This window comes from Emydura macquarii, unplaced genomic scaffold (genome assembly GCF_026122565.2).
Source record: "Emydura macquarii macquarii isolate MOO-44397 ecotype Brisbane River unplaced genomic scaffold, CSIRO-AGI_Emac_v2 contig_1146, whole genome shotgun sequence".
In the NCBI taxonomy this organism is placed as follows: Eukaryota; Metazoa; Chordata; order Testudines; family Chelidae; genus Emydura; species Emydura macquarii.
The window spans coordinates 4,659,749-4,674,850 of record NW_027131283.1 but is presented as its reverse complement, the minus strand read 5'-3'; the positions used below and the strand labels follow the sequence as shown (position 1 = coordinate 4,674,850).

Sequence of the window (15,102 nt, the reverse complement as noted above, 5' to 3'; positions counted from 1 at the left end):
AAATAATGAAAAACTGCCTTGTGACAATTTGTTTGTATTTGTAAGAAGAAACAGCAAGTATCACTGAAAGCAACTTTTTCTTTTAAAAACGAGGGTCAGGTGTTTCAGAGTTAAGAAAAAGATCAGCAAGTTAAAGAATTCTTACCTTCTAATACCACTCGCAACCACTTATAGATGTAGCTTTTCTTATCAAAGGTGAGTATCAAAATTCTAGTCTCAGAAACCAATAGTATTCAATAATAAGCCCTTGAATGTGCTGAAGGCACATCTCTCTTGTAGTTTTCTAGAAAAATGGGTTCGCTGCACTCTCTATTTCTAGATCTAAATGAAACCCTTTTATTGTTCTTGTACCTTGCTGAATGGCTGGGAAGAGAACATCCAAAACCTACAACTCTTCCACTAACATACAATGAAAATTAACAAACAATATGAACTGATTTTGGGAAAGTGTACTCATAGATTACGGTCTTTAAAAGAGACACAAGTTCCTGTAATATGTGTTACGTGGGTCTACCCAAGGAAGTGTAAGGTTTTGGCGAAAATGCTCTGCTGTACAAAGTTTAAGATACATATACTAGCTGTTCAGCTTCCTCCTTGACAGTAATTATACTAAAAAAGTCACTGACCACAAATCAGGAAGCAATTCATCATTATTCTGAAGAACGTGCCTTTGAGTAACCCTTTACAACACACTGCTGAGTTATTGGTTTTGTCCCTCCCCGATCACCATTAGTCCTCTTAATTTTCATGTATTTAAACAATCTGTTATAAGCAGAGTAATTTGTAAACCAAAAACCAGGACTTTGCAAGACTGATGCTACTGTTTAAGAAGCAGGGAGGGGAAATAAACAGGCCATTGGTTTGATGACCTTACTAAACTTTCATGGTAAAGCCAATTAAGCATATTCCTCTCATATACCTTACTAATTAATAACTCTCATTATGCAAGCCAAACTCATGAAACCCACAGAACTACAGCAGAACCTTGCTGATTTGCACTGATAATCGGAAGCCCATTGTAGATTTGTAAATTTGCAGAATTCACAAGTAAATAAAATACAATTAACTAAATTAATTAATTATCATAATTATGTATTTTGTCCATATGAGTAAGCATTTAGATTTACTTGAAGTACTTCATAATGCACTAGCAAATATTCTGGGTTCTATTGTATGTTGTCTATGGATAAATATTACCAAGACAGCTCATTGGCAATACAGACAACTAACTCACTCTTAGCAAAGTTTTATGTGAAATTCCAAACAGAAGTGAACAAGAAATACTGAGGAATCAAGCACACAGTCCATTGGGAAGTGGAATGGTGACTATGTGGTAGATGGTAATACTTGTTTTGCAAGTTTCTTGCACGTGTTTTAGCACATTAGAAAAAATAAAAATAAAAAATAAAAACCACCAGCAGCTAATGCAGCTAAATGCTCCATTGATTTGTGCATCTGGACTGGAAAGAGAGAAAAAAGGGACTTCCAGAAATTGTCCTACACCTACCACAAGTTGAAACATGTTCTGTGGCCCAGTTTTATTTTTATCCTACTTGTACATTTCTCGTAGAGAGCTGAAAAAGGCAGATGTTCTCTCTCATCTTCCCCATCTACCTTAATTTACATCCATCTGCCCTTTCAAGAAAAGTTCACAGCTAATGTAGTTTAACTGCAAAGTACAGTTTAGCTCTTTCAGAGTTTTAAAATATCTTGCTCTTAATTAAAACAGCTAATGAAATTCTCATAATGTCTAGAAATCACTACTGCTTGAACTAGTCAACTTGAAACATTTACTGTATTGGCTTCTCTGACACAGCAGATACTTTCTGATATTTACTGTATACCGCTTTTTATTCTTCCCCAATATATAAAACCTTACTATGGTTTATCATCTGATTAATTGCAGCTCTTTTAGCAGCCTATATATTAGAAGCGTGTGTGTGTGTGTGTGTGTGTGCGCACATGCATGTGTGAACATCCTTTTTTGTTTTTTTAACTACCAGACTAAACTTGCTCATCTACTTTTTGGCTCCTATGGTTTCTGGTCAGAGTGTATAGTATAAATTATGTCTGTTATGAATAAGGAGCATTAAATTCGGAATCACAAGTCAGCAAAGGAACATTGATGACACTAAGACAACTCTGGGTTCTAAATCTCATGCCAGACAGGAGGCTGGTCCTGTGCCATAATCAAGATCAAAGAGACTCTTGCCATGCCATAGTGTAGTGGGATTTAGTTACTGTACTTCATTGCTTGTTGGTAATCAAGGTTACCAAGGACTATACACAAATCAGAAAAAAATGCTACAGATCAAAAGCAGAAAGGAAGTTTGGCCTTAGTTGCCAAAAGCAGACACAAAGCAGACTTTTCAAACTTCTCTCCACAAGGTGTCCTTCAGCACACTCCTTGTGCACTGTGATGATACTGTTTGAAGTCACCACTTCTTGTGGATGAACATTAGCCTGATAATGAGCTCTCCTCTCACAATTAAGCTACTACTAAAAACTTAAAGGATTTAAGTAATTTCTTTTATCCTTGGTTCTAAAATTTAAAACTTTGTGACAAAATAAATATGTTTTCAAAATACGTTTTTTGAAAAATATTATTTTTCTTTCTCTTAAAGCTATAGCCACTTTAAATCTCTCAATACTGCCAGACACACATCATTGATTCCATTATCAGAAAATCAACATTTCTACATTAAAACATATTTTTTCATATTAATTTAAGACTCGTGAGTTGAAATAACTTCTATGTGAGGTATATAAGCCATGCTCCTTCAGTACTAAAGTGAGTTAAGACACTTTCACCCCACTTAGTGTGTGATAGGATGAACACAATGCATGTGTGCTAAGAGAACCAGGTGCCAGCATTTAGGAGAGAAGACAGCTGCTTCCTTGCAAACAAGCAGCGTCAGAATCTTCAGTAGTCCTGGCGAGTATCTTCTGCAAGGAAAGCACTGCAATATTTTGATTGGTGCATTATATGTAGAAGTTAAAGAGTTGCTTTTTCTACTCTGCTTGAACTCAAGTTTGTTCAAAAGGCCATTTAAATGACGGTGTTCACCTAACCCAGGAAGGAAACACCATTGGAACTGACCAGGGTCCTAATGAATTACTGCTAGGGCAGGCTGCTGTATGCCTTCTATAAACACATCAGTGAGAAGTTGAAAAGCTTCAACACTTTCATGCTTCATCTACCCCCACAGAAGCCATTCCACTAGATACTTTATGAGCAGCACCGACCTCCCTGCCATTTTAGCATATCCATCTTTGTCAATGGACTGGGTCACAAAGCACATCCTGACAAGTCATGGCTCCCAGACAAAAAACAGTATCCCTTAGATTCTCATTTTGATATTTTAAAAAAATTGAGGAGCACTACACTCCTTTATTTGGGGTAGGGGCAGTGAGTTAACCACTAAAACATATTAGTTGTGAGAAAAGGGGATGCTCTTAACTAAATCTGATAAATTGTATGGGTTTTTCTATCCCCATTTAATCTATTATAGGCTTTTTTCATCATTTTAAATGTAAATCTGGAATGGTTGTTCAGTTAGCATTTTGTTTTGAGACATACAAACATTTTAATTAAATTGACTGGAAGAAAACTGCAGCTGAATCAAGACCTGCAGCTTGCGATTTATCTTTTAAAAGTGGTAAAATGAGAAGAAATTATTTCAGATTATTTCCTCCTTAATTATCTAGAATAGAAATAAAACACAGTTTCAGTGAATTATCTGTAAAAAGGCAAGTGCATGAGATTAGCGAGGTATATATTTAAAGTGGTTTCTAATAGACTTGGTCAAAACAGCTCGGAATCCAGTACTAATCCCTTTGAAGAGTAGCCTTATTATAGAAAGTACTGCAGTAAGGATCTTTTGCTACAGGTAATGGGTTCTGTGAATGCCTCATAATTTATGCTTCTCCAGTTTCAGTAAAAACAACAGGATAAATTGTGTGTTGACGGTCCCAAACTTCAAATTGATATCTTATACTAAAAGTGCTTGGGGGCGGGTTAAAAGGATTGAGGCAGAAGGAAATTTTCTGAAAAATTGTTTTAAAATGATCATCTTAAAAAAAGATTAGTCACACCTAATATTGCAAAGAATATGATCACTTTGTTCTTCATATATTTTTCATTAATTGCCGCAGAAGAGCTAACTGCCACATAAAAACATACAGCTCTCTTCATGTAAATCTACAGCTCCAAATGTTAAGAGCAGAAGCAATTTATTTTACAAAGATACTGACATATATTCTGAGTTCATAGTTGAAAAATGTGTCCTTTAAAAAAAAAAAAATTCCCGAGCAAAGTCCAAGAATAAACAAAAGTATGATGTGTCAGGGAATTTCTTGCCATATAAGACAATAAAAGTCTTTAAGGAGGAGTTACTAAATTAGCAAGCTACGAGATGCATGAAAAATAAAATAACCCCCAAGACTCCCCACCCAAACAAACAAAACACATGTCTGCACACACAACACAGTAGTATTCCTAGTCCCTTAGGAAATGGATTATGGAATACAGATCTAATCATGAGAGCTTTAGTATTTCATAAACCATGTACTGTGTTTTTGTCAATAAATTGGCTCAGTGCTCACATCCTTCCTCAAGATAAAGATGCAATCATTTCCCAAAGTTAACAATGAAGACAACTCAGTTGAAAAATCCTTAGGTCCATGTTCATGCACCCACACACAGAAACCCCAGTTCTTACCTCGCCGCTTTGTAAATCAGAAATAACTATTAGAATCATTAGAGTTACATTGATTTGGCATGTGAGGTAAGATCAGAATCAAGCTTCCTTTCTCTTCCCTTCTCCCTCCCTCTATTAGGGTCTGATCCTTCAAACACTTAAGCATGTAAACCAGGTTACAAAAATTGAGGGCAGAAGAGCAAATTGAAACCTTAAAATCAGATAGAAAAAGAAATGTTTAGAGCCAAATTAATAAAAGGTACTGTGATGAAGGTGACTCATGCAATTTGTAACTATTTAATATGTTGACAAGTGACTAGTGGATCACAAGCCTATAAATGTAGTATTATAGCTTCAATAGAAGGGGATCATCAAATCGTCTCTTTCAGTCAGAGCTCTGGAATAAAGTGAGAGGAACCAAAAGTTCCTTTTGTTTCTTACTCTATGAGCTGCTCAGCACAAGCCAAGTAGAATGAGGAACTTTGGTAAACAAAAAGAGAGTGTTCTGTATTCTGACTCCCTCTAGTAAAGGACCCCAGTTGGTGATATTTTATAAGAAAGAATTGTGGAAAAACTTTTCAACAACTTTTAAAAAATTAAAACTCATAACAATCCCAAACTGATTAAATAAGCTGTGCTATGTGTAAGAAAATTATTCTTGACTTCTACATGTTGGTGTTCCTTAACACATTACAGGAAATTTAAAATATTTCTCAGACTTCTTGTGTTTTGGTAGAAATACTAAATTGAGGCAGGAGAACAAAGAATTTTAGTGGCCAAACAGTTGTTGTCTATTATACAAGTGAGCTGTCTTACTGCATACTCGATGTCAGCGACAAAGAGTTAATATGGAAATGTGTTTATCACAGTTACAGCTTCATCTTGCAAACCACAAAAATATTTAACAAAAAACAAACAAACAAACAAACAAAAAAAAACAAAACAAACAAAAAAAAACCCCTAAACTAAACTAAAATACAAATGAGGAGCAGTTTTTGTTTTTGGCTTTTCTCTTTTTTTAAGTTTCCTTTTCCCCCCTCAAATTTCTAGAGGATAACCTTTCCCACTCCCAATTGATGTTTAGCCTTAACCTGCTGCCAAACTACTATGTGTTCTATTCAGGACTGTAGGGTCGAATTCTGCTACATCCATTTACTTCAGTAGAGGATCTGGCCCTATCTCTGTATAGAGGATTAAACAAATTAATTCATCTGCATGGTACTTGTTTTGGGAGGACACGTTTGATAGTTAGACAAAAAAGAAATTACATCCCTTTTCAGCTCTGTGGTCAGTATATTTAGCCATAGTAGCAGCACAGGTAATAGCTGCTCCACCACAAGTCGCAGGACAACGAGAAATTAAGGGTTGTCCCTAGGATTATTATCCATTTGAACATCACACCTAGCTATAATAGCTAGTGTATATGGAGTAAACACACGACCAATTGCTCATCCAGGCTCATTTTTTTCCAGCCCTTCTGAAACAACAACAAAGAATGTACCCACTCCAGAGATAAGGATACCTGCATGTCTAGCTACAAGTAAAGGTATTGCCCCAGATAAACAATAGTTAATTTAAGACATGCAGACATTGGACAGTGTTACGTGAATCTTGCAATTGTTTTCCATCACTTCATTAACAGATAGGCCAGAGTTTTGAGAATTTAGGAAGTTGCAAATAAAGCAAGATCATCAAAAGAATAAAGCAATTTCGTAACAGAAGAGAAAAATGATTAAACATTTCCAGAATTTTTTTTTCCTTTTCAAAGCTATTGTACAATTTAGGCACTTTAATCTCTGGGCCAGAGGCAATGAATGGACTAGCCAAAAGCAGTCTAAAAATTGGCACACAGGACTACCCACACTTTAAACATGTTTATGCAGTTGTCTGAAGATTTAACTGTTGGCTAGTTGGTATGGAACCAGTTTTAGGGACGTTTTACTTAGCAATGGAGTGATGGATATATATTTACAGTTTCTTAAAGAATTATAAGGGTTTGTCTAAAATGCCAGTGGCATTTTTTTTAGGTGTTGGAGAGTGGAAGCGTAATGAGCCAGTCACTTTCCAAAGCACTGTGATTTGGCTGTCGGCTTTAACCTTCCCCAGCAAACAGCTGCTTACCTCTTTGCAGTTGGATGCATATTTGAAAGTCAAGTTCCTTGGCAAGGAAGCCTCCGCCTGAGTTATGGTGCCTCCATCGGCGCTGGAATCCCAGGGGTGATCATTTACGATGTATGTGCATTTCTCTTCAAAATCAGCCTCTGTCCACAAAGTCATGTCAGCATCTTCCATGTCCATTTTCATTTTCCACTCTGCCCCTTTCACCAGTGTTTGGAGATTCACAACGTCCGAACTACAGTGTGTGGCAGCCTGGAAAAGAAGAAAAAAGCTTTTAATCCTCATTGTCCTTCAGTTTCTGTGGTTTCTTTTGAGACGGTGTGACTAATACAGTAGTCTATGGCACTTTAAAAGCATATGCAGGATAGTTGGTACAGTTGAGTAATAGCCAAAAAAAGCAATATAAAACTAAGTTGCCTTTACTGAAGCAATGTCTTAAAATGCCAGCCTTAGTAATAATAATAATAATGAAGGAACCAAAAGAATGGGGGAAAATCCCTAAGATCAGCATCTGCATTACCTTTCTCAGATCCTTTTCTTAACACCTCACAGAAGAAATTCTGCAAGGCCAATATTGTGCCCAAAAAGATCTGGGGTCATGGCCGCAAGACCACTTAGTGCCAGTGGAAAAGCTGCCTCAGAGAAGTGTCACAAACAAGGAGAGGAAGAGGAAGGAGCTGTTGTCCGCGTCTGAATGAAGCTAAAAATGGAAAGCGCATGTTGGAAGAGCGGAACCCAGCCTTGCCTTTTCCAAATGGGGAAGCCTGAACTTTCCCACCGGCTTCCAACACACAAACAACTCTCAAAACAACCTGGCCCCCCTTCTGACGTCCTCTTATCCTTTGGCATGGAAGGCTGAAAAAACCTACATCCTGCCAACATCATTGAAGCAACAGCTTTTCACAAGTCACTAGAAAACATTCATCTGGCCCAAAATAAAAGAAAACAAACCATGTTTTTATGTTTCTTTGTCTTGATAACATCTCACCGAATTATAAGCTTAAGGCACTAAATAGAATCCTCATGAGACAATGCCATCGAGACAGTGACTGCCTATTTCTATTTAGGACAGAAACAATATCAAATTGTCAAATAGGTATTACAACATCATCTTTCTGCAAGATCTGTAGAACTAAAGAATGTAGTCTCTGTTTAAACTGGTAGTTGTAAATGGTTTCCAAATCCAGGATCAAAAACTAATTTTTCCTTTAAAAATATTCAACCATTATGGAATTTCCTCCCTTTACTCCTCTATCTCCCCCTTCCAAATCCCCCCCCCCCAACCCCCCCCCCCCCCAAAAAAAACAAACAGATTATAAAATAAAAAGAACAATTTTGGGGGAAAAGGATTGAGAACTTAACCCTGTCAGTCTCTGACTCCTAGTTAAAACAAAACACCAAGTAGCCACATCCAGACTTTCTTTCTGATAACGTGCATACATGTCAAAAAATGTTTTACACAAGGTAAAATATTTGAGAACAAAAAGTTTACCCCATTTATGCTGCATCACAACATTTAATTTTTTGACAATAATGCCTCCCACTACCTTTATAGGGTTGAAAAGACTGGTTCTTTAAGATTTGGTCTAATTTAAAGCCAAATCAAATCAACAGCTAAATATTTAGTGACTATGAATATCAAGATGAAAATAAGGACTAATACTGAAACTTCAGTGAACTGACAGTTACATCTAGAAGTGAAAGGGTTAATACCTACGTCTTCCAAATCTGAACACTGAAAAGTCTAACAAGAAACTTTTGTTATTTATTCTGAGTGTTTAAATTAATACATTGATTAACACAGCACTAAAAGATCAATAACAGATTCAGGGGTGAAAAAGGAATCAAGTTCCTTACCAAGGTAGAGTCCACAAATGTTTCCAAACAGAAGCTCCACGTTTAAGATAAGTCTCGCTCATATCGACCAAGTAAACATTTCTCCTTCCTTCCACTTGCTATGTTAGAGTAAGACTGACTCACACCTAAAGCGTTAACTCCTTTTGCTTGTGTCTCTCTCTTTTTCTGTCAGACAGGTGCTGCTGCACTTACTGCTTTTGCCTCTCAGAAACACTGGAGGGCTGAGTGTTACAATACTTTCAGTCTGTGTTCACTAAAGAGCCTGTTCCTTTCCCCTCCCTGTTTCAGATTTCCTATTAGCCACTCGTTTGGATTTACTCACAGTCACGGCTGCCAAAAGCAGAGGGTGGGGCTATACCTGTAACTCATACGGAGATTAGCCAATGAAACTCTGATCCAACCAAGGGGAATTTTTTTCTTTCTGACAAAATTTCACAGTTTTTCCTCTTACTACATATACATATGGATATTAGCATTCCATATGACCTTAGTGTTATTATGGCTCTCTCATCTAGTTTCCACAAGAAATACATTCATTACCTGACTGTTTTGAACTGTGAGGTCTGAAGGACATAGATAATTTTCCCATCTAGCGTAAATAAAAATGAGGTGCCATTAAACTAGCAATTAAAAAAATCCTTTCCAGATTACAGAATATAAAAATATTATTGGAAGCTTCCAACAAATAAATCTAAACAATTGTTGTCTCTTATTTGATACAATTCAAGAGTCTCACGATTTAGATGATTTCTTACAAAAAGCGAGGGCTACAAGTTAATTTTATGTTTAAAGCTCTTTATATTGATATTTAGTAAAGAAGTTAGGAAAAATACATCACTTTTTAAAAAGATAGCAGCTTCCTTCACTCTAACTAATAAATGAGGAAGTTATTAAATACATACAAAACAATACTTAGTAAAAAAAAAAAGTTCATGCAACAAATTTTCATTACGTGTCAAAAAAAAAATTCAGCACCTAACTTGTATTAGACAGCATTCAACTGATCACTTCAGAGTGTGCTGCTAGTGAAAGAAAGATTGGTATAGTAATTAATGGGCCTTGAGCCTTTGTCAATTTTTTCCTTCTCTCCAAGTCAGTGTGTGGCTGAAGGAAGGACATCCTGTGATGATGGCATACAATGTCCTGTTTGTTTATTATTAAGAGCATTCCTGCTTCTCATTACAAAACAACCAGATGCCTTACTTCCTTCAGTGGTCCTGTGTCTTCAGCGAGGAATCCTCCAGCTTGGAGAAACAATGATGCACAATTCCATTTATAATCAGCCACCCTATTACAAAGGCCTGTTGGCTCTCTGAAGGGCTAGTCTCCTACTTTTCCTTCTTGCCTCACATCTGCAGACATATTTATAATTTCTTTCCTCTTAGTAAGGATGCAGTGTGTTTTACTCCCCGCCCCCACGCTCCACAAACACATGTTTATATGTTTAGGCCTATGCGGGTATTTCATATTTCTTTTCAGAAAAGTACTATTTTGTGAAATCAGATGGCTAGCTGTCTCAAGTGTATACACACCTCCTTCTCACCCCCCACCCACTCCAAGTTCTGCTGATAAAAAGAAGGGTGGAAAGGATTATTTGCCTCTCTAGGTTTTGCAACGCTGAGAATAGTATATCTGTGTAAAGACCTTCCGCATGTTCTAATGCAGTAGAGCTCATACCACTGGATGTAAGTAGGGCAACTGCTGCGAGTGAGTGTCCTGGCTTAACTGCTACCAGTGTGTAATTCCATAAGAGAGGTGGCAAGGGCACTGGTGCTGATGAGTATAAATGTAATTGGATATACAGGGAAAACCAAAGCACATTCAAAATGAGGTCTAGGAAAGCTCTGAAATAGAAAGAGGAGAAATCTGGCCTACTTGATTGAGTTAATTAACTGATGCTGAGTCATACCACATAGCGCAGAAAAACAATGTAGTCATACTGAAGTGGTTCTTTTGCACACGCACACACACATGCACACAAAATAGTCTCATTTTGAGCTGCAGATGTTTCAGTGCTTTTCACTTCCCTATCAGCATTAAAAAAACCTGTGTGTTCCAAGATAACCCACACACAATTCAAGGGCTGATCAACTTAAAGAGAAATAAAATGGGACAGGTAAGTCTGCCTCAAGGAAATGAGGCTACTTTTTCAGAGGAAGAGGAAGGAGAGAGATTGAATCAAGCCAAATATTTATTTGGATGATAGGAGGATGCCACTGATCCAATTCAGTTTTAATTCACCTTCAGAGATGATGGAGCAGGCTGGAATTTATGGAGCATACGCACTTCAAATAGTTTTGTGGCGCTCAGCAAAGCAACCCTGAAATTAGCTCCAGGTGTTTCAGCAGAGCTAAGAAAGGCCTTTGAGTAGAACTACAGTAGTTTAGGAGATGGGATTTCACTTTCATGTAGGTCTTGTTCTAATGATCTGGAATTAAACTGAATAAGCTTCTCATGTTAAGGAAAGCAGAGATGGACATAAAGACGAATAGTAAAGATTCTGTATTAAAGTAACAAGCACGAGGAGAACTTTACCATGAAAAAAAAATAGACACTGACCTTCTGACCTTCCTCCCTACAGAGACACATAAAAAGACATCTTACTCGACTGGCAGTTTGCTGCTTTTGTATAGAAATCGTTCAGCAGTAGCTGCTGCTATTGTCTGGAATTTGCAATCTCAAAATGTTGTTCATTTCAAAAAGAACATTTTTAGTCATATTTTCATTTTTTCCCTTCTCGCTCATAGAAAACCTCAATTACCTTATTAATCAGCATTTCTCAGGCAGAGATCTGTCTTGCAGCAGCACTCAGCCTGGCAACAAATCATGAATGGCTCTAACAGCTCTGATCTCAGAAATCCCCATCCATTTCCTTTGATGCTATCACCACTTCAGCTCAACAACAAACTGATGGTACTCAGCTTCAGCTGCTGCTGCTTATTTCTCTATGTCTGTGAGATTGTGTAAGTGTAGAGGAAAGAAGGAGGGAGGGGGAATGAGAAGCTGGCTCCAATAGAATAAACTTCTTTAGAAAGTTGGAGGGGAGATAAAAATGCACACAAGAGATTAAAGCACAATCTCATTTTCACATCCTCCCCTTCCTTACCCAAACAAGGTCAGTGACAGACAGACCACATCAATAGTAATAACCAGACCCACCCCCATTTCCCACTTCCTGTATGTAGATATCTTCCTCCACCCCCTGTAAACATTTGGGGACCAACTGTGGTCATTAATCTGAAGAAAAATACGGGGTCTTTGGACCATTACACATTTCTTAAAAGTCACTTTAGAAATAAGGCCCAAAGAAGGACTTCTTCCATTGCTGTTCCTCTTAGACTCACTCAGTTTTGCCTACATTTTTGAAAGCCTGACCAGAAGTTGATGCAAAGAAAAAAGAGATGGTCACCATATAGTGAAATTTGCAATGGGTAAAGTTAAAACCTTGTGCTCACACTGCATACTGTCTTGACTTTGCAGAAGCACATGCAACAGGCCTCAGATATGCTCTGAAAGGCTCTATCTATGTCCTGGACTACTTCAGTGTGATGCTGCCAACAAGGAGAGAAATTAAATTACATTTAAATCTATATGGAGTGTTTTTGTAAGGAAGTTTAGAGTGGTGTGTATTGTAGCTGGGAGGCTGTTGAATTAATATATACAGCTTTCAGGGATGGCCTTTAATTACAGAGCACCATGGTCATTACCTTGTAAGGCTTCCAAATTCCTTCCCCTTTATTTTTGACTCTGCTGTGCAATATTGGGTACGCTCTTGGTTATAGCTTAGTGCAAGATTGAATCTCTCTCTTTATTTCAATGTTCTTCCACCTGTTTAAAAAAATCCCTCTTTAAAAAAATCAAATGAAGTATTTTATTACTTTTTGTTTTCACTTGAGCATTATTAAAACCAAATATGGTTCAGATTACTTAGGATCAATTCAAAACAGCCCTCATCAACCACTTATGGGAAAAGGTCCCTCTCTTGAAACAGAAAGAAGACAGAATCAATGCCTCAGAGACCTTCAACTGGGGAGAGATCTGACTGAATGGGACTACCTTTCTACATCTCTTTCCTCATGGAGGGCAAGAATTAGCTGTGAAAGGCATCCCTTTTGAGTCTATCTGGTGTGGGTGCAGTGGAGGGGCAAAAAAAGGGCTGGAAGAGGCTATCCCTCCCTAATTTTCCTTTGTGCAGTTTAAGGTGAGGGCGTTGGGGAAGAAATCTCAGGAAAGACCTTGCCATAGAACTTCTATTTTAGGGTGGGGAGAGGGGCATAGAATTCTGGGTAGCGAGGGAGAGAAAGAGGAGGAAAAGGATTGAATAAGTCACCTCCATATCCCATAAGGGAGGAAAGATCATGTATGCTGCCAGGCCTCTGTGATACTGGATCTGAAGCTTCTCAGAGGGAGGACGTATAGTGGAGATGATTGTCTTGGGGGAGTGGGCAAAAGGCATGTACTGAACCCAGCAGGCCTTTTTCCTAATTTTAAGCTTATGGGTTTTTTCCAGGACCCATCCCACACACCTCCCAATAAACCAGTAACAGTCACTTGAACCACAGTGTGATGGACCTAATTTTCCTCCTTGCCCAATTTTGCTTTTATTTGAACTAGTAGGGATGGACACATTAGGTGAAAAGGGCCAGATCCATTTTTCTTGCCGTGAATGGAGCTATGCTAATTTATACCAGCTGAAGATCTGGCCCACAGAGTGCGTTTCAGAACAGGTGAACAAAACAAAAGATACACACCATAAAGAAGCTTAAAGTAGAAATTAACTCATTTATGACTGAAGAGGTCTGAAGTAGCAACTATATGCTGAAAATTGAATGGCTACCAGGGCTGTTGAAAAGATGGAGTTGCACTTGCTATTCGCTATCAGGCATATAGTTGCCACTTCGTACTCCATCATATCCAACAGCAGTGAATGACAGCCTTTTCATTCTTGTGTACTTGATGTATGCAGGGAGGGGAGAGAAGAAGAATTAATCTGCTATTAAACACAATTCCCATTAAATAGTTGACACCTTATCCTTCTTTAAATGTTGTAATGTTTACTTTGCAAAACCCAGGAAGGCTTTTAAAATAAAGAGAGCAGAGAGACTCTTAAGCCATGTGTCCTTGCTTATCTGCTCTTTATCAACAGCCTATTGTTTCCTGATGGGACTCCTCAAAGTAGGTGGAGCAGGGGAGTTAATGTTCAATAGGTATCTCTCAGTTTCCCTAAAGGAATACTGCCGCTGACAGAACAGCAACACTGGGCTCTCAGCGTACTTCCTGCAGAATGCAACAAATCAAAGAGAAAAAACCAAGGGCTGAAGCTATTTTTTTTTTAAACAACTAGTTTTAAAGAAAGACATTGTCCTTAGGAGAGATAATCCCACAATAGAGAGTCCATTAAAGGTATTAAGGCATTGGCTGTGGCCTGATCTACAAGAAGGGCTCTGTCCTGACAATAGACAATTAAAGCCGATAAATCTGCACTACTTGTTGCTGTTCTAATTCCTCGTAATTGTATGCTACTTGTCCCTGCCTCCTGCACATAGGGATGAAACATGCTTCTTTAATCTCCAGAGTACCTGACCTAGTTCCTATGTGGTTTTTTCAGGACCTGTTTTCTTCCCATCTGGACCTCTTTCCTCATCTTACACCGCTTCCCCTCTAAGCACTGAGGAGGGTTAGTGTAGAGGGCAAGGAAAACATCAGAACACAGCACCCAGATCAATAATTCTGGAGCTCTAGACAATGCACTAATCTGCAATAACAGCTAATCATGCTCAATTTGGCACACCCGTGATTAAACTGTACTTTTCATTAGGCTCAACAAGCGGAGCAGACGCACACTGACCATTCAAATCACTGTATCAATCCTAGCTACCAAACTTGTGGGCTGGACTTGTATCTGCTGTCTTACTGCTGTCTTACTTATTTTGTTATTTTGTTTGTTCTGCAGGAGGTCACTTTACATGATCAGAAAGTGTTGCCAACTCTCACAATTTAACCATGAGTCTCATGATATTTGGTGTTTTTCTTAAAGCCCCATGTCATGTTATTACATGAAACTCTCAGATGTAGTTTTTTTTTTTTAAGTATGCTTTTAGCCCTCCTGTGGCAGAGAAAAGTTTAAAAATGAACGCTAATGACTCAAAGAGGCATATAGAAAGACCCCACATAAAAAAACGAAACAAAACAAAACAGAAACAATCCTCATGAGTTTTCAGCCAATCTCATGGTTTCTTTTAGGCCCTGACATGGTTTTTGAACACACGAGGTTGGAAATATTACTTCTGGTTTTAGAACATTTGAAGTTAGCAACCCTTAAAAATAATTTTGATAATGACTTTTCACTCACCACACAGAGCTGGTTTCTGCCCCACAATAATTTCCTCTGGTAAAATTATATCTAGCAGATCCTCTCTCCTACCTC

General features: G+C 38.0%; 1 protein-coding gene across 1 annotated transcript in view; it reads right to left on the bottom strand.

Annotated features, from left to right (window-relative positions):
* The window catches only part of PRDM1 (PR/SET domain 1), a 94,300-nt gene that overhangs the window by 18,776 nt on the left and 60,422 nt on the right, over positions 1-15,102 (bottom strand). The window contains exon 2 of the mRNA XM_067546759.1: positions 6,822-7,070. Coding sequence (XP_067402860.1) covers positions 6,822-7,070 — 249 coding nt within the window. The remainder of the gene's footprint in view (positions 1-6,821; positions 7,071-15,102) is intronic.